The sequence below is a fragment of the Aythya marila genome (genome assembly GCF_965140915.1).
Source record: "Aythya marila genome assembly, chromosome: 19".
NCBI classification, from domain to species: Eukaryota; Metazoa; Chordata; class Aves; order Anseriformes; family Anatidae; genus Aythya; species Aythya marila.
Window position 1 is genome coordinate 2169173 of NC_139060.1, and position 23949 is coordinate 2193121.

The 23949-nt window shown below is 46.0% G+C and overlaps 1 protein-coding gene across 1 annotated transcript; it reads left to right on the top strand.

Moving 5' to 3' along the window:
• The first annotated feature begins 1952 nt into the window (after nucleotides 1–1952).
• NELFB (negative elongation factor complex member B) lies at nucleotides 1953–15468 on the top strand. Its single transcript, XM_082775602.1, has 13 exons — nucleotides 1953–2107; nucleotides 2387–2550; nucleotides 2741–2840; nucleotides 3616–3846; nucleotides 5486–5671; nucleotides 6977–7089; nucleotides 7801–7903; nucleotides 8739–8834; nucleotides 9533–9675; nucleotides 10566–10672; nucleotides 11613–11754; nucleotides 12543–12651; nucleotides 12909–15468. The coding sequence occupies exons 1-13, from the start codon at nucleotides 2006–2008 to the stop codon at nucleotides 13044–13046; spliced, it is 1734 nt and encodes a 577-aa protein (XP_082631728.1). The 5' UTR covers nucleotides 1953–2005; the 3' UTR covers nucleotides 13047–15468.
• The last annotated feature ends 8481 nt before the right edge of the window (nucleotides 15469–23949 follow it).

Genomic DNA, 23949 nt, shown 5'->3' on the forward strand with positions numbered 1-23949 from the left:
GCGAACGGAAGCCCACATCTGACAGCGGCTGCTTTCTACGAGCTTTAAAAAGAGGAGAAAGGCGGGGCCAGGGCCAGGCTCTGGCTTCAGCCCAGCCCCAAGCCACAGGGACCATGAGGAGCGCGTGGGCCAGGCTGCGACGGGCCGGGCAGAGCACCCGTCCGCCAGCCATGCACGCAGTCAGTGCAACCACAGCTTCGTGCGATTCCGGTGCTCGCTTGGCAGAGGCATCGCCAGAACCTCGAAACCGCCCCGGGCAATGGTGTTGAGGGTAAACAGAAATGCGGGGTGAACTCTCCTGTTTAATAAGCAGGAAGCAGGCAAACTCATCGCGCTGGTATTCTGCGCCTGGCAGTGCTAGCAGGAGCTGCCAAAATTAGAAATGGGGAAACTCCTCGTGGCTGGGTTTCCTTTTCATCCGAGGGCCGTGCTTGGCACTGGTGTGGACCTGAGGCGCTCCCTGCAAGGATGCCTTCATCTGCGATGGGGCAGAGCACTGGCATGCTGCCTCCAGACTGCTCGTGGTGCCTTGTCTGCACTCAGGTGGCTGCTGAGACGGGAAAACATCTGCATTTTTGGGTTCCATGCACAGGAGGCTCTGGCTGGCTTGCTCCTTGCTGTGGGTAGGAGGCATCCAGGGCTGCTCAGGCCGTTTGGCCCCAAGGCCAGTATCAGCGTCAGTGCCTGCATGCCCCTTCCCTCACGAAGACACATCCCTGAAAACAGAGTTTCTGAGGAAGAATCTCTTAGCCTCAGGAGAGGTGTTTCTTTCAGGCTGTTCTGCTCTGCTTCCCAGTGATTGGGTCTAGTAATAAACCTGCAACTGCTTTAAAATAAATGTTTTGGCTTGTACAAACTGACCTGTTTCTTGGCAAGGCAATCTTGACCCCCTGGCCACCAGAAGACTTCACCAGCCAGGCCTGTACCTGCAGAATGACTAGAAGAATGACACCAGCAGGGTGTATTTGGAGACACATCTCTTGGTCTGAAAGTTGTTTTAAGCCTTTATCTTCCTGCAGAGTTCAGACTTCAGTTGAGACTTTGCTGGTGCATAACTGGAAGGCATAAGCAGCTGTTTTGTCTACACAAATGCCCCACTTTGCAACGGGGACATGGATTAAATCACCAGAGTGCTGACGTTCCCATGCTTTCATGTCTGCCCAGAAGGACAGGCAAGCTTTCACACGGCTCACTGGGAAAGATTCCTACCGCAGTTCAGCTTTGTGCAGCATAGCAAGCAAAATAGGTGCCCCAGGCATCCTCCTGTCTCAAAGAAATGCTGCGCACACACGTGGGGTGTGTGCAGCAGCTGCTTGCACCAGGGTGGCTGTCTGAGGGCTTATGGACACTGGCTGGTCACAGTAGTTTAGACTGACTTCATGGTACTGATAAAAGCACCCTTGAGACACAGGACTCTCAGTCCTGCCCTTGCTACTAGCCTTTTGGGGGCTCTAAATCACGTAGGTTTTGCTTTGATTGTTCTGCTAACTGCTGGGCAATTGCCAAAGGGCTTTCTGCAAGGACTTGGACTTGAACTATTGCAAACTCTAGATATGTAAATATCCCGACGCAGCCAAGAGAGAAAGTAATGCAACCTGCTTCTGTGCCTCATGGCTGGATAATTCACTTGAGGTATGAGGTGTCTGTGTACGAGCTCACACAAACCTTGGCTTCCAGCCAGGAAGGGGAGAGCACAGCCCTGGTGCATGGCTGCAGAGCTGTAGCAACTATCCCGAAACTTGGCGCCGGCGGCGGCCAAACGACGGACGGGGAAAGGCCTCTTCCCCGCTGCGCACCGTTTTTGGTGTCGTTTCCCGATTTCGCCACTTTCAGCGGGGCAGAAAAGCTGCTTTCGGCCGCAGGCGGCCCGGAACCTTCGGTGCGGCGCAGCGCGTTCCGCGGGACGGGAAGGGCGGCGGACCGCGCTGCGCTGGGGGACCCGGCAGCGGGGCGGACCGCGGCGGGGCCGTGGCGGGAGCGGGCCGGGGGGGGCGGCGGGGCCGCCATGTACGCGGGGCTGCAGGAGCTGGGGGTGGCCAACGGCGAGGACCTGAAGGAGACGCTGACCAACTGCACCGAGCCGCTCAAGGCCATCGAGCAGTTCCAGGTGAGGCGGGGTCGCCATGGAGACGCCCGGCCTGCACCGGGCCTCGGCGGGGGCAGCCCCCCGGGGAGCGGGGCTGTGTGTGGGGAGGGGGCGACAAGACCCGAGGAGGGGGTGTCTGTGCTTTGTTTTGTGTTTTTTTTTTTTGTTTGTTTGCTTGTTTTGTTTTTCTTTTTTTGTTTTTTTCTTTTTCCCTTTTTTATTTATTTTAAAGCCAGCACGGCTTCAACAGTCCTCGCTGTCGCTCCCTGACCGCCCCCTGTCCCGTATTTGTGTTGGCAGACAGAAAATGGGGTCCTCCTGCCCTCCCTGCAGTCGGCGCTGCCCTTCCTGGACCTGCACGGCACCCCCCGGCTGGAGTTCCACCAGTCGGTGTTCGACGAGCTGAGGGAGAAGCTGCTGGAGCGGGTCTCGGCCATCGCTTTGGAAGGGAAAGTTGAGGAAAGGTTTGTCAGCAGGCTTCTTGGTTATTCGCAGTGAGCTGGGAATTTAATGTGAAAGCTACAACAGATGAGAAAACTCTCTGCAAAGGAGCGTTGACTTTTCTGGGTGTGCAAGTTCCAGTGTTTGAGATGAGCCACTTTGGTCCTTTGCTGTTAAATGGTAATAGAGCATCTTGCTCTTCTGTGTTTCTAGGTACAAGAAGCTGGAAGATCTCCTGGAGAAAAGCTTTTCCTTGGTCAAGATGCCTTCCATACAGCCCGTGGTAATGTGTGTCATGAAGCACTTGCCCAAGGTAAAACCACTGCTCCAGTTGGCCTGTTCTGTTACATCTCTGTTACACTGTTTCTCTTAGCTGGGCAGGGTTGGAAGCTCTGGCTGCAGACCCTCTGCAAGTGTTAGGAACTGACTGGAAAACTTACTTGATTCTCATGGCTTTTAACAGCTCTGTACTGAGGTGTTAATTCAAAAAGCATTTTACTTCTTCAAAATCTGGTGGGACAGTTGCCCTACTTTATTTAATACATGCACCTTTCTAAGAGAAGTCAAGTTCACTGATATGTGAATTTTTCTATAGCTGACTGAAAATCCATAGCAAATGGAAAGTAAAACTTGAAGAATGCAATTAGAAGCAGGGAGGATTTAAATTCAGATTTGTGAAACAAAAATCTCTATGAATAGCGTTATTAAAAGTATCATATCGTACTTAAGATAATGGGTACAGAACTGTCACTATCAGAACTTTTATAAGCCACTGAATTTTAAATCATCACTCCAAATCATACTGTCACATACATAAAGTCTTTTGTCCTCTTTGGAAGAAATAAGGAAAAACTTGATGTGTAACCTGCTTGCTTAAGAATTTAAGTGTCTTAGGACTAGCTTATTGCTCCTTGGAGTAGGGAAGGAAAAAGATGAGGCTGTGATATCTTATTTAATTGCATCGTTTTGTAAATTACTAGACTGCCTGGGATGGTGATTTAGATGTCCTCTGCAGTCGCTTACCTATTGCTTGGACAGTCAGCCAGGTGAGGTTCTCTACACTTAGGTAACTGCTCTGTTGATCACAGGTCCCTGAGAAGAAGCTGAAGTTGGTAATGGCCGATAAGGATTTGTATAAAGCATGTGCAGTGGAGGTGAAGCGCCAGATTTGGCAGGATAACCAGGCACTGTTTGGTGATGAGGTATCTCCGCTGCTGAAACAATATATCCTGGAGAAAGAAAACATTCTCTTCAGCAATGAAATTTCTGTCTTGAACAATTTCTTCAGTCCATCTCCCAAAGCAAGACGGCAGGGAGAGGTAAGGACAAGGAAACCTCTTAAGACACACTTGTGAATGTTGTTTGTTACCTTGCAGTCTACCTCATCAAACAGTGAGGTGTTGGTTTCAACCATCTAACTTTGCTACTAAATTTGCAAAGTATTTTGCAACAAAATACTTAGGCTGGACAAAGTATTTGCAAGAAATACATTCCATTATGTCTTACACATCTTGATCAAAGCAGCAGGAATTACTTTAATAGTTGCTTGAGGCAGTGTAATAATTGATTAATGTTCTGAGCTGTTTATGAATTTTTAAATGTTTTTCTGTATTGCTCAGTCTGGCTTTAATATCCCTCAGCTGTTCTGAAAGCAGAGTATTTCTTATCAAATCAATTTGATTATCTTAAGTGATTTTTTTTGTTTGTTTTTTTAAGCAGGACAGAGAAACCAACTTTTTTTTTTTTTTCTTAGTTGGAAAGGAACATAGAAAGTTCCTATCCTAAGCTGGCTTTCAGAAAAGTTGCTCTTTGGATGGAATTACATGAGGGGACAGAGCTGATCTAACACTGCTGCTGGAAAGGCAGGTGGTGCTCCTGCCCTCCCTCCCTCTGGCTCTGGTGATATCAGCCCCTTCCATGAGCTGATTCAGCTCCGTAAGTGCTACAGAATCTTCAGCAAATAAAACCAGTAAGTGGGTTTCCAAGGCAGTGAGTTAAATCTGCTCAAAGAAGAGATCATCTGGGATGAAACCCTTTGCAAAGTGCCTGCCTGCGTGAGCCATCCTTTATGTGCCAGGGAACAGTGGCGTAGATGTTAGGAGTGGGTCTCTCTCTTTTTAGCAACAGTAAGCTATTAGATTGGATCAGCTGCAATGTGTCACTTAGGGGACTTTTTCTCCAAAAGGGAAATACCAGAGTTTCTGGAAGGACCTTGCTACTGAGAATGCAAAGGAATACCAGGGATAAGGAAGTACAAAGCTTTCATTTCAGAGGAGTACCACATCTGTTACAGTTACGTGGGGGATGTGGTTTGGATCTGTTTTGCTTTCAAAAGCCAGCTTCTAGTGCTGGTACTCTGGTGCAGTTGGTTTCAGGTTTATACTGCAGACTTCACCTTCATTCTCATGTCCACAGCCTGAAAATGGAAATACAACAAGTCTTTCAAAAAAAATGAGCTGCTTTCCATGTTACAGTAATTGTAGATTACATTATTTGATACCAGGTAACTGAGCACCTTAACTTTGCAAATGCTGCTGCTACTTTCCACACAGCCCCCAAGAGAGCCTGTTTTCAAAATGCCTGGCTTCCTGGCTCTCTTATGGCTGTGAAAGATTTGCTGAGCATCTCTTGAAGAAGCACTTTGTCAAATCCTGATTTGAAATCATAAAATATCCCAAGTTGGAAGGGTGGAAAGGACCCATAAGGATCAAGTCCAACTCCTGGCACCACACAGGTCTACCCAAAAATTTGTGACTAAGTGCACAGTCCAAACGCTTCTTAAATTCAGACAGGCTTGGTGCAGTGACTGCTTCACTGGGGAGCCTGTTGCAGTGTGCAACCACCCTCCAAACCACCCAAATAATTGCTTTTAAGGAGCTTGGAAGAAATAACATTTTGCGTGTGTGTGGTCATGGTATTTCTTGGTACTGAGTGCACGTTTTTCCCCTTTGGGTTTAGGTGGTTCAGAAGCTGACTCAGATGATTGGGAAGAACGTGAAGCTCTACGATATGGTGTTGCAGTTTCTGAGAACATTGTTCCTTCGGACAAGGAATGTTCATTACTGCACGCTACGGGCAGAGCTCCTGATGTCACTGCATGACCTGGAAATCAGTGAAATCTGCACCGTTGACCCCTGTCATAAGGTATTAATCATGTGGGACAGATGGGAGTATTACTGGAGAATTTTCTGTTTCGCCCACTCCTGTGCATACCTGCTGCCCTGCAGGACTTCAGACCAGAGAAGATGAGTCCTCTCTGTGAAGAGAGTTCAGACCTTGAATCCAAAAGTCATCTTATAGTCCTTGGAACTTCAGGTGAAAATTTCATCTTGGTTAACCAGCAGCTTGCTTCATTTCATAACCCATAAATCATTCAAATTGATGGTACTCGTGGAGCGTTAAAAATAGCATCTAATCTGACCTATGTAGATGCTGCAAAAAATAAGCGAAAACATCAGCTAGCCCCAGGTTCTTAATCAAAGCTTGCTTTCCTTCCTGTTGTGCTGGTGTGATACACTCCATCTGTCAGTAAACTGTGTGTGTAACATTAAATACTTCGGATCCTGAATTTTAAAAACTATTAGAGTACTGGGGTGTGGTGGGCCTGGTGTTAGCGTCACATCAGGATTTTATTATTGGTCCTTTGTCCATGGTCGGCATCGTTCTGATCTACAAGAAGACTTCTTTTTCTAAGTAATACTGCCAAGTTTTATGGGTATTCTGCTTACAGAGAGTATGTCCTTGAGTGATGATCAATATTACTGCATGCTCTTTAACATCTTCAGATCAAGAGTCTCAAAATCGGTATACAGTGACTGAATAGAAAAGGGCAATTCTTGTTCAAGTTACAGATTGTTTTCAGGTGACTGCATTTTGCCACCATATAATGGTGTGAGGAAAGTAAGCCACGATGAAAGCATCCCAGAAAATTGAGCAAGTTTTTTCTGTCTTGACAGCTGAAATGCTGAGAAAAACGTGTGTTGTTTTCTTTAAGGGTGGGAAAAACAAACAAACAAACAACAATTTTAGGTCAGATAAGATGTCTTACTGTCTTTTCCATTTGATATGAAAGCAGAGAGCTCCAGAAGGTAACCCCTTCTTACAAGGTGGGAGTTGTAGTGCCATAGCTAAAATATCCAACATTATTGCTGCTAATTGATACAGCTTCAGTGTGAGCCTCAATTGCCAGGGAATGCCTGTCTTGGAACAGGAGAAAGTGGCAACAGTTTAACTTATATCGGTACCTCTGACCTCTTCTTGGGATGTTTGTATGTTTGAGCTCCTCTGTATTTGTGATCAGCTTGCTACCATACCCAAGTGTATTAACAAAGCTTATTAACTCCAGAGATTTGGAGGTCATTCCAAGTCTGTTTTCTCCGATACTGTTTTCTATTGCCAGTTAATGAGATCTGTCATTATTGTTAAGCTTTCTTCTTTTTTTTTGAACAGTTCACCTGGTGCCTTGATGCCTGCATTCGGGAGAAGTTTGTGGACAACAAGAGAGCTCGGGAATTGCAAGGATTTTTGGATGGAGTGAAGAAGGGACAAGAACAAGTTTTGGGGTAAGCCACTTAGGCTGTTTATTGAGAAACTGGAAATCGGTTCCCAGCAGTCACAACGTCTAGCTTGTTTTTTAGGTGTTAATTCTTCCCCAGAGCTAGACAGCAGCTAGTAGTTCTTCTGTGTGGTCAAATGCAGTGGATTCATCAGCATTACTGCAGACATGTTCTGGTGAAAAAACTTGTACTGCTTAAGTTACTACCCTTGAGTGATTGTTGCAGTCTCCTTTATGGCCTGGTAACGGGCTGTGTGAGGTCTCCTGTTTGATTTCATCACAAAAGATGTTCAGTAATTATTTTCATTGACTTGAAGGAGCATGTTATCTGAAGAAACACTCACAGCTTTTTTACAAAGGCAGGAGAAGCTTTATGGGGTGGACAACTGTAGGTAATAAGTGACAGAAATTCAGGTTTTGCATTATAATTGTAAGGGTATTGTTGCAGTAGTTGCCTTGTGTCCCTTCTCTTTAACAGTGGTTTCCATGTGTGTTGTTTGTTGTTTGTTTTTTTTTTTTTTTTTAAGTGTACAGAAGTGCATGTACCGCTTTGACATTAGATGGGATAGTTGATGGGCTTACAAGAACAGGCTCAAACATCTTACTCCAGTGAGATGCATTTTCTTAAGAAGCTGGTGTCATACAGTGGGATATGGAACTGGGCTGCAGGGGTGGCTGTTATGTGTGACGTGTGTTTGATTTTTGCTTCTTCTCTCAGGGACTTATCGATGATCTTGTGTGATCCCTTTGCCATTAACACCTTGGCCTTGAGTACCATAAGGCACCTGCAAGACCTGGTAGGGCAGGACACCTTACCCAGGGTGAGTGTTGCAGCACATGTACCTGGAGTGAATCTCTCTTAACTGAATAGCATCTATCAGCAAAAGACTGGCAATATGGAAGAAGTATCATTAAGTTCTCTAATGCGTGTGTAAATTGAAATAAGAGAAATGTAATACTGGCTTCCCATTTGTAGCACATGCCTTAGAGCTCTGCAGGAGCACTGTTTGGAGATGGGCATTTTGGAGCTCTGAACTGACAACAAATTCTTTGCATGGTTCATTCTGTCCTAACAGCTATGCATATACATACATCCCTGCTTTGTCCTTCCATCAGTTCACCTAACAGCAGCAGCCTTTATTCCCTGTGTGAGTCTTTTGCTGTATTTATCCTGGAGTTGTTAAATTTTGTTGTTGGATGAAATAACTTCTTTGTGGCAGTTTGACGGAAAATTGTTTTGGTTTTAGGGCACAATATAAATGAAAATTTGTTGTTGTTCTTACACTTCCCATTTCTCACTTCTGCTGAAATGACTTGATTCATCCTGTCACATTGTATTTCAGTATTCTAATTTGGCTGGACACATTTAAAAGCAGTGTCCTGATCACACTGGCTGCATACTTCTTGGCACATTTTAAAATGTTACAAAAAAACAGCTCTCAGGTGTGCCTGTTGTTCTTTAAGCTGTTTGATTCCTATTTGAGGAATCAGCTATCGATTAAATTTGAGAACTGAATGCCTCTAGCAATATTTGAGAAGACTGTTAGTGCAGGAGTGCTTTGACTGTAAACCACTGCTTCCAGAGAAATATCTGTAAGTGCAAATTGTGGAATATCAAACTATCTGTTTTTTTTTCCCTCCTCCTTAAAATTCGAGGAAAGTCCAGATCTACTACTGCTCCTTAGGATGCTGTCCTTGGGACAGGGGGCCTGGGACATGATTGACAGTCAAGTCTTCAAGGAACCAAAAATGGTGAGCTTCCTTAGATTTGATTCTTACATGGTTTGCATTATGAGTCCCTGATTTAATCTTCAAGTCAGCTTCCTGCATTCCTCTCGTCAGTGATTTAGAAAAAGACATGCAAGTGGTCACCGAGCAGCAGCTTAAATGGACACGCTGTAAGCTCCATTTACCTGAATGTCTGTCCCTTACTGTTTTTTAATTGAACTGTTCCTCTATTAAAATCTGTAGCCTTCCATTTTGTGTTTCTGATAGAACACAGGTTGTTCTGCCTTGCATGGAGAGAAGATGCACTAAAACTCTTTTCTATTGCTACTCTAGTTATGCATTGATCCCTGTCAGTTAAGGTCATGAAGAAAATTATTTGTAATATCTGAAGAAGAGATGGTAGCCTCCTTAACATGCAGTACTTGGAGATTGGAAAAGGTCCCTTGGAAGAGAAACTATGTAATTGTCCAGGGTAACAGCTGTGCTCAAATTCTTTCCATAGATAAGGTGAAATACAGCTTTCCTCATTACCAGTGGATAATGTGGAAGTGAATTTTTCAAGAAGTTTGAAGGGAACTGGGTGTCTGAAAGCTTGCTTTCCTAGGTGTAGGGTGGGGCTATTAATATTGCCTTAATATTTGTTACAGTGCTGTGGGACTGTTAGGTGGCATGAACTGATTGATGAAAACATTGTTTTTTCCCCTCTCTTCAATCCCTCTAAGGAAGTTGAGCTGATCACCAAGTTCTTGCCTATGCTGATGTCTTTTGTGGTGGATGACCACACGTTCAATGTAGATCAGAAACTGCCCTCGGAGGAGAAGGGGCCAATTCCCTACCCCAGCACCATTCCTGAAGCTTTCACCAAGTACGTAATCTGCCTTACCAGCCTTTTACATATCAGTCTTATTGATAAAGCAAAACATCAAGGAGCCAACCAACAGTGACAGGAGAAAATACTGCATGTGGTAAAGTGAATACTTTTTTGGGTAAGATTTAGTCCTGGTTAATCAAGCTTGAACTTTACCTTCTGCAGAACAGGTTTGCACCACAATTCCTCAAATAAAATACATCCACATAAAGTACTGTTTCTTGCTATGACCATTTTTTCAGCAGGGTGAATATCGAAGTACTTGTTATTACTCCTTTCAGATGCGCTGATTGTAACTTCCCAAGCAGTGAATGATGAGTATTTGAGTGATACAACTTAATCTGGGTGCAGCTGGATAAGTGCCATGCTCGCCACCTGGAGAGTGCTATTGTAAATCATAAATTTTGCATTTTTGTTACACGGACACTCTCTGAAGACAACCTATCACTCTGGGGGCTTCAAAGAGATAATTAAAAATCCTCATTGTGCTCTGTCATATTCAGATCTTGTGCTAATTTCCAGAACAATTCTTTGTTTGTATGCTAGAATATAGAGTACTATATCCCAGTACTTATATTTAAAATTGTTTCATGACAGTGCTGACATTTGACCTTTGGGAAACCTTAAAACAAAACACTATTGTGCTTTGTATAATTTTTGAATGCTAGGACCTGTTTTAAAACCCATTTTGGATGATCACTTATCATTAATACTATTTAAAATGCACACGATCAAATCAAAGTCACTGAGCAGCTGCTTTCAGTGGGTTTGAGGTTAGTCATTCCTGTAACTGCTTGATTCCTGTCCATCACCGTTCTAAACTCCCTTGAAGAAAACAAAAACAAAACTGTTTTATTGATTAAGAAACTTTGCTTCTCTTGTAACAGATTCTTGCAGGACAACAGAATAGCTTGTGAGATTGGGCTATACTACATCCTTCACATCACTAAACAGAGGAACAAGAATGCTTTCCTCAGGCTTCTGCCAGCACTAGGTGCGTTTTGGTCTTGTCTTCTATTCTGTAGCTGTTTGCCTTGTCTTGGAGACCCAGGAGGCAAGTAACAATCTGAAATGAAACTTGTTGCAGAGACAAAGATGGATGTTCAGCTTTTGGCTCTTCTGGTGACTTAATTGTAAAGCACTGCAGAATGACGTGGTTGTTTTTGTCTGCAATTAGGATACTTTTCTCCTGCTCCAAGAATTTAGGGGTAGTGGCTGAAAGTCAGTAGTTCCTTACATCAAAGGCTGTATTAACAATGGAATTAGCTGAGAGCTATTTGGAATGAATGAAAGATAAAAAGCAGGTGGCTTAATTCTGCTGCTGCTCACAGTAATTGCATATGACCAAAAATTCTTGGGACTTGGCTTTGTGTGGTGAAAAAACCTGTAACAAAACAGGACTGAACACAGCCCTAAATTCTTCTCTGACTTACCTGATTTCTCTGGGTTAAGTTGCATGAGAGCTCTGAAGCAATCGTAGGAATTTCTGCTCCCAGTAATGGGGGGCTCACTTCCCACTCTCTCTCTCACTGGTGTTCTTTGGGCCCTTTGCTTAACTACCAGCTCATTTACATGGGTGACTTTTTCCACTGGTAGGTGATTTGCATCTGTTCACTTTGAGGTCTGAGAAGCGCAACGAGGTGGATGTGGCTGTAAGCAGAGGACTATGGGGAAGTATAGAAGGGGGACCCTGTGATTTTGGCAGCAGCAAGCTGCTCTGTTTGACCTCAGTCTTCAAGATATCACGGGTTTTCTGCATACATTTCTCAGACCTCTGCTCCTAATGTAGAAGCTCACAGCCACCTTCCTGGGTTACCTGTTGTAAAAGCCAATAAAGAAAAGGTTTTGCAAAGTTCTCAACAAGAACATCTGCTTATGTCGTCAAGGTTTGGCACATCCTTGCAAGTCTCGGTCTCTTTTTTCATGTTGTACAGTTGAGACATTCAGTGACCTGGCCTTCGGTGACATATTTCTGCATCTGCTCACTGGTAACCTCACACTTCTGGGTGACGAATTTGCACTCGAGGAGTTCTGCACCAGTCTCTTTGATGGCTTCTTTCTCACTGCTTGCTCAAGGTAAATCTGATTTTGCTCAGATGTGTTTATGAGATAGCTGTGAGAGGCTGCACTTCTTTGAGCTATTGTTTAATATTTCAGCAAATTCTTCATGCATAGTTGAGATCTTAGCCTGATACTGTTTCTCTTTTAGGAAAGGCTTATGTTTTGTTTAAAAAAAATTGAACAGCAAAATTGTTAGTTGTTAATTGTAAATTATTGCTTAAACTGGAATTGTTCTCAAGCTGGAGTTGCAAAAGATAATATCCTTCGTGTTATGTGATAGCTGTGACTAGGAAGCAGTAACTGTAGCTCTTTGCAGTACCAGCAGGACACAGCAAACCTGTTTGTTACTTCTTTTAAGTCGGTGTGGTTCAGCTGGTGGCCAGATCTGGGAGGCTTGCTGTTCAGGCATGGCAGTATTCAGTGCTGCTGCTGCCACCGCCATTTCCTCCACGTGCACTGAGGGCCAAATATCCTCCTCTATGTGCATGTGGCCTATTCGGTGCAGCTGAGAGACAAAAATATCTGCCACGTGCTGTAGTCTGTGCTTAAAATCCACCTCTCCTTCCCCATGGTTGCTACCGTTGGTCCACCCTTGTTGAATTAATTACATGAATTGCTTGAAAGTCTAAGGCAGGGTTAGCACTTTGGCACGTGGGCAATTCTCAGTTACTTGGGGAGATTACAACAAAGCTGGCAGTCTGTGGCTCTGTCAGGTATTCTTCTGGTAGTGTTGCTATAGGCTTCTCATTCTTCGAGACTGATTGTTTATATCAGCTACTCTGTTCTAAAATTGCTTTTTGCAGAAAGGAGAATGTACATAGACATGTGCTGAGACTGCTGCTTCATCTGCATCACAAAGTGGCGCCTGCCAAATTAGAGTCTCTCCAGAAGGCTTTGGAACCCAACAAACAGGTAAGAAGGGAAACATGAGAAAGGGAAAATTAATTGCAAATGAGAGCATCTGCCTTTCCAGACGTTGCTTAATGGAACACGTGCTCTGCTCAGATAGCAGCTTTCCAAGTTGTCTTAATTACCTTGTAACTTCCTCTTTCTGTGTTGGTTTGTGTTAAAACATTGAGGGTAATTGCAAATTTAGTGCTGTAGCTAGTAGTAGCAAGAATGAAGTCTGACTCTCCTGTTTGTCCCCTTCTCTAAATCTCTTTCTGCAGAGTGGGGAACCTGTGAAGGAGCTTTATAACCAACTCACTGAGAAACTGGAGCTTCGCAAGCCTAGTCCAGCCGAAGTGACTGAGACTCCCTCCATGGAACTGCCCTTGCCCACTGTGCCCACACCAGCCTCACGCTGAGCTATGTCTGTAATGCAAGAGTGAGACATGAGAAAAACTAACCTAGTGCTCAGCAGCGTGAAGGCACTGTACTGCCTTGTCAAGTGTCTCTGCCTACAGGGTGGAAACAAACAAACAAACAAAAGCCACTGAAGCTCTTTCAGGAAACACTGCAGTTTACCCAACTCACTGGCTCTTGCTGGTTAGAAAACTCTGTATGCAGTGCATTGCAGAGGTTTACTTTTCTTAAAGATAGCTGAGCGTCTTCTTGTAGATCACTTAAAACTGACTGTACAATTTTTTTTCAAAAACAAAAGGCGTATTTTTAAGCTTTGCATCTTGTATTCTTAAACTCTATTCCAAGAACTGATAAATGAGTGTCTAACTTGGGGTTGAGTGGATAGTGTGAACTCCTGAAGGCTAAGCGTAGCTTTTTCCCTGGCTGTTAACGTGCTCCTTTGGGTCTTTAGGTCTGATGCTCAGCAGATGGAAATGTCAGAGGAAATAACCTCCACTGATATGATTTCCTGTTTGAGGTTCTAGCTCTTCGCTACGTGGTAAGACATGCTGCATTAGTCAGGGATGTCTACCACTGTCAGTAGACCAAGAAGCAACGAGCAGCCATCTTATGAAGAAGGCCACAAATTGAGTCTGGCTCTTGCTCGCCTTTTCTCCCCACTTTTCTTCAAAGGAGTAGCTTTAAGTGAATCTTGGAGCCGGTGAAGTAAAACCAGAACTACTGTGTTCCCAAATGGCAGTGGGGTTTGAGTGTAGGTTTTGAGTGACTTTCTAACTGAAAAAATAGCCTGTATCTTCATGGCTTATCTGTGTTGCTGTCTGTACTGATACTGTTAATTCCTGTTCTTCTTTTACTGCTGCCTCAGTGTAAATGTCAGGCAGTGTGCAGGAAGGTGAGCATGGGAAAAGAATAAGCTGTGTGAGTTTACAAGTGACTTTGCATTTATTTCAGCAAGTACAATATATCTGAAAAGAATCTCACCGGACCTCTAAGCAGGAAGCTGTCTGCCTGAATTGTTCTGAATTGCAGAATAACTCAGGTATTAAAGGCACCTCTAAGGGTCTTCAGTTCACCCTCAGACTAGTGCCAAACCTAGACGAGGCTGCTCAGGAGCAGGACTTTGTATTTATCTCTTAGTTTCTTGAGGTATCTGTCAGGCCATTTCTCTAGCCTGTTGAGTTCCCTCTGAACAGGAGCTCTGCCCAGCACGTCAGCCATTCTCACAACTTGATATCATTTGCAAACTTGCTGAGGGTGTGTTCTGTCTTCAGGTTACAAATAGAGGCATTAAATAATATTAGCCCCATTACTGACCCCTGAGGAATGTTACATGTATCTGGCTGCTGGTTGGACTTTGTGCTCTTGGTCACAACCCTCTAGACCTGGTATCTTGCCAGTTTTCCACGTGGCAATCTGCACCACAGCAAAGGGGTTTGGCTGTATGTGTTCTTCAGGCGGTTGTGTCCAAAGCCCTTTAAAGTCAAGGTAAACTGCTGCTCTCCCCTCATCTACCAAGCCAAGTATCCCTTCTTAGAAGGTTATCAGGTTTGTCACAATTAACCCTTGGGATTTGCCCACGTGTGCTGGCTGCGCCCAGTTACTTTCTTGCTAGTCTTTTATTTTTCCTATCACCCTTTTTTTTTTGTCTTGGGACTTGAGCACTCCCAATGCCAAGTCATATTCATTAGACTTCTCCATTTCCTGAAGCTGTGTCCAAAAAAACCAAAAAGGTGCTTGTTAAGCAGAGATGGAAATCCCTCCCCAAAGCTGCTGACTCCCTCTTTGTGTCATTTTCTTTCTCCTGAGATTGGGTTCTGCATGAGGAAAGTGAGCGTCATCTCCATTGCCTCCCTGCCTCCTTGTTTTTCCATTTATGCAGGGACTTGTCTGTATCTCATGGGAAAACTGGGAAGGCAGGTTGGGTTTGTGTACAGACAAGGGTGCTGCCCTCTAGTCCAAGCTGCCTTTGTGCACCTCATCTCCACTCTGACTCCTGGGGTCAGTATTGCTTTTGGCAGACTCTTGGCAGTTCTTGGCATCGAACTTGCTGGAAACAGGAACTGGTTATTACAATCAATCCTCTCTTACAAAGCTTTGTTTTTAAACCGTTCAAACTGTCATGTAACTTACACAGCAACATCCCACACTGCTGGTGAACCTTTCGCAACGAACCTTCTCAAGTCCGTGTTCTCAGGCTCTGAGTTTATTTTAGGTTTGTGTTAGGGATTCTTTCTGTCACTAAAGGCTACCCATGTGCAGCAGGGTGACTTGCTCTGCTCCTGAAGCATGAACTTCTTTTAATCCAGTCTGACGGTGCTACTTATTACTAGGCAGAAAGTCCTCTTGTGTTTTAGCCTGTATCCACAGTGGTGATTATATTTTTTCCCCTGTTTTTTTCAGATGGCACAAAGACATTGAAGCCCAGAGCACAAACTCTGCAGGTTGTTGCTTCAGCTGAGGAGGGGAAATCTGTGGGCAGGGGAGAATGGGAATGGCTGCCAGTCCGTACTCCCTTGGCCACCTTTCTTGCAAAAAGATGTGATAAGTTAGAGGAAACAATTTTCAGAAAATATTTTCAAAAGTGAGTGTCAAAGTCTGTTACCATTCTTTGAGGTGAGAATAGTTTTGCTCCAGAAATTACACAGACTAATGCTTTTGGGTCTGATTGCCCAGCGGCACACTGCCAGGTGCAGTACCACCGGGCTGTTCATGGGAATTGTGTTTTTTTTCCCTCTTCAAGTAGCCCTCTGCAATTGATGCCGAGATGCAGTGCGGTGCAAGCAGCGTGCAGTGCTGTGGATGCTCGCTGGAGGGCAGCGCACCACCGGCTGCCCTTCCCTGCCGCCCGAAATCCCTCCCAGCTTGGCACGGAGCATGGAGCTGGAGCTGCTCCCTGTTTGCACTCATGTTGCAGTTTGTCTTTACGACGGGGATGCGATACCTGCGGTACGGAAAAACGGTGTATTCTCTCCAAACCTGCTGCGCCTGACTGGGGAATGAGTTTTTGCAATGAATTCTAATTAGCTTGAGCAATCTGGTCCGCTCTGTGTGCTTTTCCAGGGAGATCATAGTAACTAATAGCCCAGAGAGGTTCTTCAGGCTTTTTGGATGGTTAACATTTAACTGAAATTTTATGTTGAGCTGTGAAACAAGTCATTTGGATTGAGCTACATTAGCAGGTTGATAGAGCACTGTAACTGGGATATTGCAGTTGATAAAAGCAGCTCTGAAATTCAGTTAATGAGGCCTCAACTAGCAGAAGAACTGGGTTTACCTTATACAAAATTAGTGGAAAAGATAGTTACTGTATAACTTCCTGACATACTGATTTGATGCTGGAAAGCTCTTTGTAGACCCAAGCTATAAGGAGACAGAACAAATCTACTCGGACAGAAGGACCATGAAGAACCCCCCCCGGGTACCCATCATCAGCTGTTGAGAGTCTCCTCTGTTTTGCCAGAACTTTGTGGGATTTAGGTGATTCCTGGCTGACTCTCTATATAAAAGCGTAAAGGAAACCTGCCATAGGTTTAACTTTGAAGAACTGAGTTAGAACATGCTGGCCTGCTTGTGCAGTGCACATGTGGCCTGTTCTTGCAGAGGGAAAGCTCAGGCTGTCCTGAACTTCCCTGTTGAGCTCCTTGGCTGTCTGGCTCAGGACACAGGTCGGCCAACAGCCAGCTGGGGGCTGCTCTGGTGTGGATCAGAAGGCTCATGCTGCCAGGGACCAGCCTTCATCTTTCAAGGCTGGGCAGGCCTTGGTGTATGGCCCTTCACAGGGAAAACAATGCTCTACCATCATTATCTCCCCTGCCTTAAACTAAGCTACATGGCTACCAATCTCCTCTTGTTCTAATGTCATGCCTCAGCCCACTGTGCTGCCTCAGGTAAAGCTCGATTTTGGGCCAAAGCAAGGAGCTGGGTATCAGGCTTACAAGTGGTCCTCTGCTCTGTCCCAACAGGACTCTACAGTGGCAGGGAGATTCCTGCAGGGGAGGCTCTGTGCCTCCCCAAACACTGCCCCAGCACGGTCCTTACCAGTATCACTTTGGGGAACAGGCATGAAAATTCACCAAAGTGAGCCTGGTAAAAAAACTTACTGACATATAAACATCACGCTCCCCGTCTCAAGTATTTAAAGCTTCAAAACCCAAATAATCAGGTTTTCTGGCCTTAATAATTTCAGCAGCCACAGAACCTCAGGGAAGCATCTGTTGTGTTTTCACATGGTGTGCTCTTGGCTACCTCCTGCTGTACCGGTGCATCACCAGACAATGCACAGAGCTCCCTGGGAAGGAGCAGATGATGAATAGAGGTCCCGAGCAGTTCCCTGGGAAGGAGCAGAGGTTGTCAGCCCCAGACAGCACAGAGCTCTCTGGATCTTTCTCTGTACTGCTGAAGTGCTTGGAAAGCCACCAAATTGTTCTTGCTATGATTTCCAAGATTGGCTGCTGGGGTGTGTGTTGTTGAAGCAGATATATGCATCTTTACATGCATCTTCTCAGCCCGATGAGGTTTGTGCCATGAAGAAGTGCAAAACTGCACTGGAGGTACCAGAGCTTGATCCTCCTTTGGTGGGAGTGGAAGGTCACAGCAGGGAGCAGTATGAGATCAGATCCTGGGCGCTCTGTAGGCGGTCCTGCTCATCTTGGCTTTGTCTGCAGTTCAGCGAGTTGCCGAATTTCCCCTTCTCAGCAAGTCTTTGGGTGGTGTCAATTCCTGTGGTGTTTTTCTTATTTGGCATGAGTAGCGTGGTCCTTTGCTGGCTTTCTCCTACTGACTTTGCCTTGAGCAGCCTGCAGCACCTGATGTTAGGCTGGACCCGTACCCCTGCTTCTGCACGTGCCTTGTCTTCACCTCCCGGTGCCCTGCTTCCCTGGGGCTGGGGTAACACCTCTGTCTGATTTACTGCTCCCTTTTGGGGAAGCCCTTTCCCTGACCAACTCTAGTTTGCAGACCTGGCAGTTAGGAAGAAAACATGGTTCTTGCTGATGTTGTTTCAGTGCCTTGGCAGCAAAGTCCTGCTGGGCTCAGGAAGAACCTGAGCACTTTATTCTAGTATGTCCTTGCTGTTAAGGCTCCTGATTTTCCACTGAGATCCATCCAGTTCAGGGATTTAAACCCTGACCTTTTGATGAGGGACCACGTGTGTCCACCCAGTGCCTTTAGCTCTAAAATTTAGACAGGAGGCACTCTCACACCTCCTTTGCTCAGAAGCAGTGGAAGGACAGCAAGGAAAGGGGTGAGCTCGACAGACGGGATGGTTACTGTTGTGACAGAGTACTCAGAAGCCTTTTTCTCTAGAAGAACCTTCAGTTATGCTACGGTCACAGTGTCTCAACAGAGTCATTAGGGGTGCAACAAGAAACCCCGTTGCACCAATTTCCTCCCATAGAAGGAAGCTTATTGTTCAAAAAGAGGGCTGGATCCTGACAGCTGCAATTCCTGCACTTCTCCGGATTAAACTTAAACTGGTGGAAAAGAACAGTTACGAAATCAACCTCCTAGAGAGCACTGATTGCCAGCTCTGGATTTCCAACCCGTTGACAGTATTTCCCACAGAGTCCCACAAAATTCACAGCTGGGACCGTTGTAAGGGTGGGCTCCACCAAGCTGTAGCTTCAAGGATAAAGAGAGGTGGGGACCCAGCAATTTGAAGGCATTGTTGTGCATCTTCACATGTCTGAACAGTCCCGAGCATCTGCTTGTTGGCAGAACACCCTGTTCCCCCCTACTGCTGTGGGCAGGGAGCTGTTTGAAAAGTGGTCAGGAACAATGGGTTGCGATGCAGATGGCCGGAAGGAAGCTGGGCATTTAAAAGGAGTGTCACAAAGTCTGGAGCAGATGTCACACAACAGAAAACTGAATTATTCCTCCCCGAGATACTCTTCTGGTGGAGCTACTACATGGTTTGGGCTTCACAGTCACCTACAGTTTAATTGTAGTAAGTGGGAGACCTCCGCTGTAAGCAAGGATCCCCTTATCCAGCTTCCCTGGAGATGGAGGTCTTGCTTTGACTTTGGAAAAGCATCTAGTCCAGAAAACGAAGAGACATGAAAAATTGTGTTAATTCCTTTTTCAGAATAATTCATCCATTTCACGGTGGAGAACGACACAGGTGTTACCTGTAGGTGTATAAACAGGTACTTCTGGGTGCTCTAAATGCTATTTTAGATCCCCTTACACTGGGGTTATGTCTTGGTCCGAGGGAAGTGGTGGTGAGAGGTAACCGGCAGCAGTACCAGCTGCGTGGGGCAGGAGCCGTGCCACAGCCTGCGCCTTCTAGAGCTCTCCTGTCAGCAGGGAGGAGATTGAATGACACAGGGTGGTTTGGGCAGTTTCTGGCCTTTCTTGCATTTTTGACAGATGGCGCACATGCTGATCTATGTTTTCTTTTATACAGTGGTAAAAAGCTATGGAATAGAAATGCCATTATTAATAAGCTGTCTCTGGAGAGATGTCTCAGTGGAGCAGCTTTTCAGGATGAGTAAGTATTTCCACAAAGTTGTCCTCACAGCTCTGGTAGATCCTACTGTACCCTGCAGAGGTGTCTGCTCTCCAGCTTGCTTTCTACCTTTGTATCTCATCAGGCCACGCTGTTAGTAAGGGCTGAGCCCTGCAGGGCTCATGGACTCGTCCGAGCTCTGTTGCCACAGCTCAGAACCCACAAACAATTTCTGGGCATCCTTACCAGCACCCTCCCTCCTCCAGAGCCAGGCTTGGTGGCACAAACAAGAGGCAAGTCAGCTTCCTGGAGCTCTGTGTGGGTGTAAGGGCAGGGATTAAGGGCGGCTCCACCCAAATATAGGTCACAGTGTTGAGGACACCTTGGACAGGGTTTCAGTTCTATGGCTGCTCCACTCTTACCACCCTGCATTCACTGCTCCTCCAGTTCCTCTCCTCTGCTTCTTGCCCTGGGGCACCTGGTGCTCACTAACTCATCGTCGGTCCGTTGCCTTCAGCACCATTCTCTCCTCTCCCATATGTGATCCCAGCAAAAAATGTGGTGTAAATAGCAAGGATCGTTCCCATCTAGGTGAGGGCAGAAACTTTCCCCCTTTCCTTCAGAGAGGTTCCCAAGGGACACATCGTCTGCCAGGGCAGCAGGGGGTTCTGCTGTGTGTTGCTTGGTTGGGTGGGGGGCTCATGCCCCAGCTCAGGGTACTCACAAGGGTGTGAGCAGTTGGTATTTGCCTCTTCTAATTCTTTACTGCAAGTTCTATTAAAAACTGCCTTTACTTTTGTGCTGGGTTTGTAGGTCAGCACCTAGAAAGATTTTTGTAAGGTTGGGAAGTTCCTTACTTCCCAGGGGAATCAGCTTTTAAACCTGACTAATGCCACCTTCTGCAGTGCAAGAAGGACCACAAGTGAGGAGAGGAGTGCCCACTGGTTTTTAGAGACCTTCCTAAAGATAATGAGGTCAGTCCAACTTGAAGAATAACTGCACAGAAAGCAACTAAACAATCTGCGTGGGCGGCTTTGGCCTGCTGGACCTGCAGGGGGGGTTCAGTGAGAAGGACTCGAAGCAGCTGGATGCAGCAAAACCAGCTTCCTTTTCTTGCAAAACAATTGCACAATGGGCAAAGGTGTCTTACCTGGGCCTATAAACAGCTACTCGGAGAGGAGCTGTGTTGCTGCTTCTCCTGATCAGCAGGACTTGGCCTGTGCTCGAAAGAGGAAAAGCAGCAGCATTGGACCGCAGCACCTGCACCTGCTTGTGTTAAAAGCAGCTTCCCAGAACTGAGCAGTGGTGTCTGTCTTGTTCTCCACGTGCTGTGGATGTCAGCCCCGTGGTAAGGAAATAAGTAAGAAGATGCCTGTAACCATACATCCAGCCTGAGTCAAACAAATCACTTTCTGGTTCCTGTGGTGTTGTCAGAGAAAAAAGTCCAGAACCCAGGAGCCAGTTATTTCGGAGTTTTGTGTTTTGTTTTTCTTTCCTCTAGCATCAAGTTGCTGTGCCAAAGCTGTGTTGGCTGATCAGGGTTAACAGAATTAGAAAGTGATGAAATGTTGATAAAACCCTGGTGATGAGTCATTAGCATACAAAGCAATCTGGTGACTAAGAACACAAGTTTTGTATTCCCATTTTTCAAGCACATGTATAGGTAGGAGCAATTAAAAATCCTCAGAAGAAATCTGTCTCAGAGCAGATTTTTTGCCTTTGATTAGTGCTGTGGAAGGTGCTGACAAATTGTACGGTGCTTCTTTTTCATTTTAACTGAAAATCCCGTTGCCTACCCACTTGTGAAGGCTGGGTTCTGCTCTCTCCTGGCTCTGTGTCCAGTTGTATTTCCACTTCACCCTCTGCTTCCAAATCTGTTGGATGTCCTCTGAGCTCAGGAAGGAAACTCTGCATGTGCTTGAGAAAGGGGAGAGCCAGAGGCAGGTGAAGTTTATTCCCCCGAATTGCTCTTGAAGGCTCGTTCAAGATGTCAGGGTCACTGGGCCTGTGTCATTGGTGACTCACAAAACGATGCCAGTGGAGCAACAGCAGAGAATCCGATTCTGTAGGTCACAGCCAGATCTGTTACCAGCCCATGGCCTACTCCACATGGGCACCATGTTCTGTTTAATCTCTGGTAAGCAATCATGTAATTACAAAGGACTTCCTACAAACAGGTTCCTTGAGGAGAGGCCAAAGGGCAGAGAAGGGAATCTGTTCTCCATCTCACCTCTCCCAGCACCACCACGTTCATGGGCTTTGTATGGAGATGCAGAACCCCTTGTAGCTAATACTGTGCTGTCTGCGATATTTGAAGACCTGAGATCCACTTTCACTTGCACTATACCGAAGTGGTGGTACTTCCACCAGTCAGCCCAGTGCTCTGACTGCTAGCTGTGGGGATTGCTGTGTCTTCTGCACCCCACACGAGTTCTGGACCAGGACCCTACAGCCTGTTGCAGGAGCTTTTTGTCCTGATCTTTTCGTTTGGCCTGTCTGAGGGAAGTTCAGTGTTCCCAGTCCTTGACTGTTGTGTTAACTGGATTTACTGCCCCAAACAATAATTGCTGCCTTTCTGTGATGCAGTTTAGAGACTGCACGAATTCTGTGATCTTTAGGAAGGGTGGGTCTTCCAGGTCGTTAGTCAGCTGTGCCACCTCCCACGTGGAGAAATGGGGTGATGAGTGCTTCCAAGAAGCTTGAAGGAAGGTGATCTTCAGGTGTTGCAGTGTGCCCTGGGGGCTGTAATGAATGTAAATACTGACATCTACCAATTCTCTTTTAAAAATCTCTTTAGTGCTAAAGAGGCCCTAACTGTAATCCAACGAAGAGGGAAATTGGCCCTGAGCAGGCCCAGAGTGACACAGCCCTGTTCCTCAGTCCCTTGGCTTATAAGAATGAGAAAAGTGAGGCTGGTGGAGATGCTTTGTGCTGCTTCCAGGTGGCTCAGGTATCCTGGATTTTTCTTCCAGCCCAACTAGCTGGGTCAGGTGTCTCAGACAAAGGAGCCTGGCCTCATTTCCATCGTGCTTTCACAAAGGAATCACAGGCCTTGGTGTGCGGCTGCTTCTGCTGCTGGAGCATCAGATTTCCTCAGTGCACCAGTGGTTCAGCTCTGCCACAGTTTGTTTTCTGGCTGCTTAAACCATGAGCTGAAAGCACTGACCTCAGCATTGATTTCTGTCCCACCAAAACCTAGGCAGGTCGTACCGTATCCCAGAGCCTGCTCCTCATTTCCTTCTGTTATTCCAAACCTGCCTCAGTCCAGGCTTGCTGGTATTCCCTCTGCCCTGCTTCCTTCTGGTTCAGCCTTGGAGAAATTTTCTGCTGTGCTAGTTCTTTTACACAACTTTATCCATATTTGACCCACTTGTCATTTTTGTAGAGTCATCTGAAAACAGCAGGAGAGGGAGAGGGATGATGGATCTGAGGGGTTCTGGCTCTTGGTAAAAAACATTTGCAGAACAGTGGGCACCTCAAGCAAATCAAGGCTGTGGTCTGCAGGTAAGGTGTGTTTCAGCATGCAGGTATCTGTTATGTGATAGCTTTGTATCCATGCTTTCTTGGCATGTCTGTCTTATAAAGCTGGCTACCAATGTGTGCAACAGCCTAGTGAATATTCGCTCCATACCCTTAGGAGTCCCCAGCGTGCTCGTGAGCTGCTTCTGCACCTCTGCTCAGGGGCTACTGGCCCGACTGGAAGCCGGACTCACACGGGTGCTTCCACAAGGCTGGGCCCTTGGCCTGGTCCTGAGCTCGGGCTGGGGCAGAGGGGAGGTGGCTGCGGGGCTGTGAGCTGCCCCCTGGCCTGGGGCACGGTGCCTCTGCCGCCAGGAGAGCAACCGGGCCCTTCCAGCTCCCTCACGGCTGCAACAGATTTCCAAAAACACTGACCCGAATTGGCACTGGCACGCTTCAGTCAGGCGTGGCGCTTCCCTCTGCGCGCTCCCTGGTGTGTTTAGCAATGGGAATTCACACCCAGTCCCACGCATAATCCCTTAGCAAACATTAACTCGCCGCTCCTAGTGGCGGGGTGCAGCAGACCAAAGCAGAAAATATTTCAATTCCCTGGCACATTTCTTTGGTATTAGAGTAACCTTGATTTTCAGTAGAGTTGATCAGATTGCTCATAGCAAGCATTTTTCACCATAACGTTTTTTTTGAATCCTTGGAAATTTTGACAAGTCACTAAGCTGTCTGGAAACAAACAAACAAAATCCTTGGTAAGAGCTGTGGGCTCTGGCAATAACTCGGGGGTTACTGGCTTTCTGCCTTGCATATCACTAAGACTGAATCGGTGTCATTTTTAACTGGAGACTAAAATTGTATGGTAAAGCTCAGGTAACTTTTTAAAGACTTAAAAATTTCAGACGTAGGCAGTGTTTGCTTGAATATAGAGGATGGCAAAAGAGCAGAAGCAAGGCATTTAAGTCTACAGTCTGCTGGGATTTTCGATATTA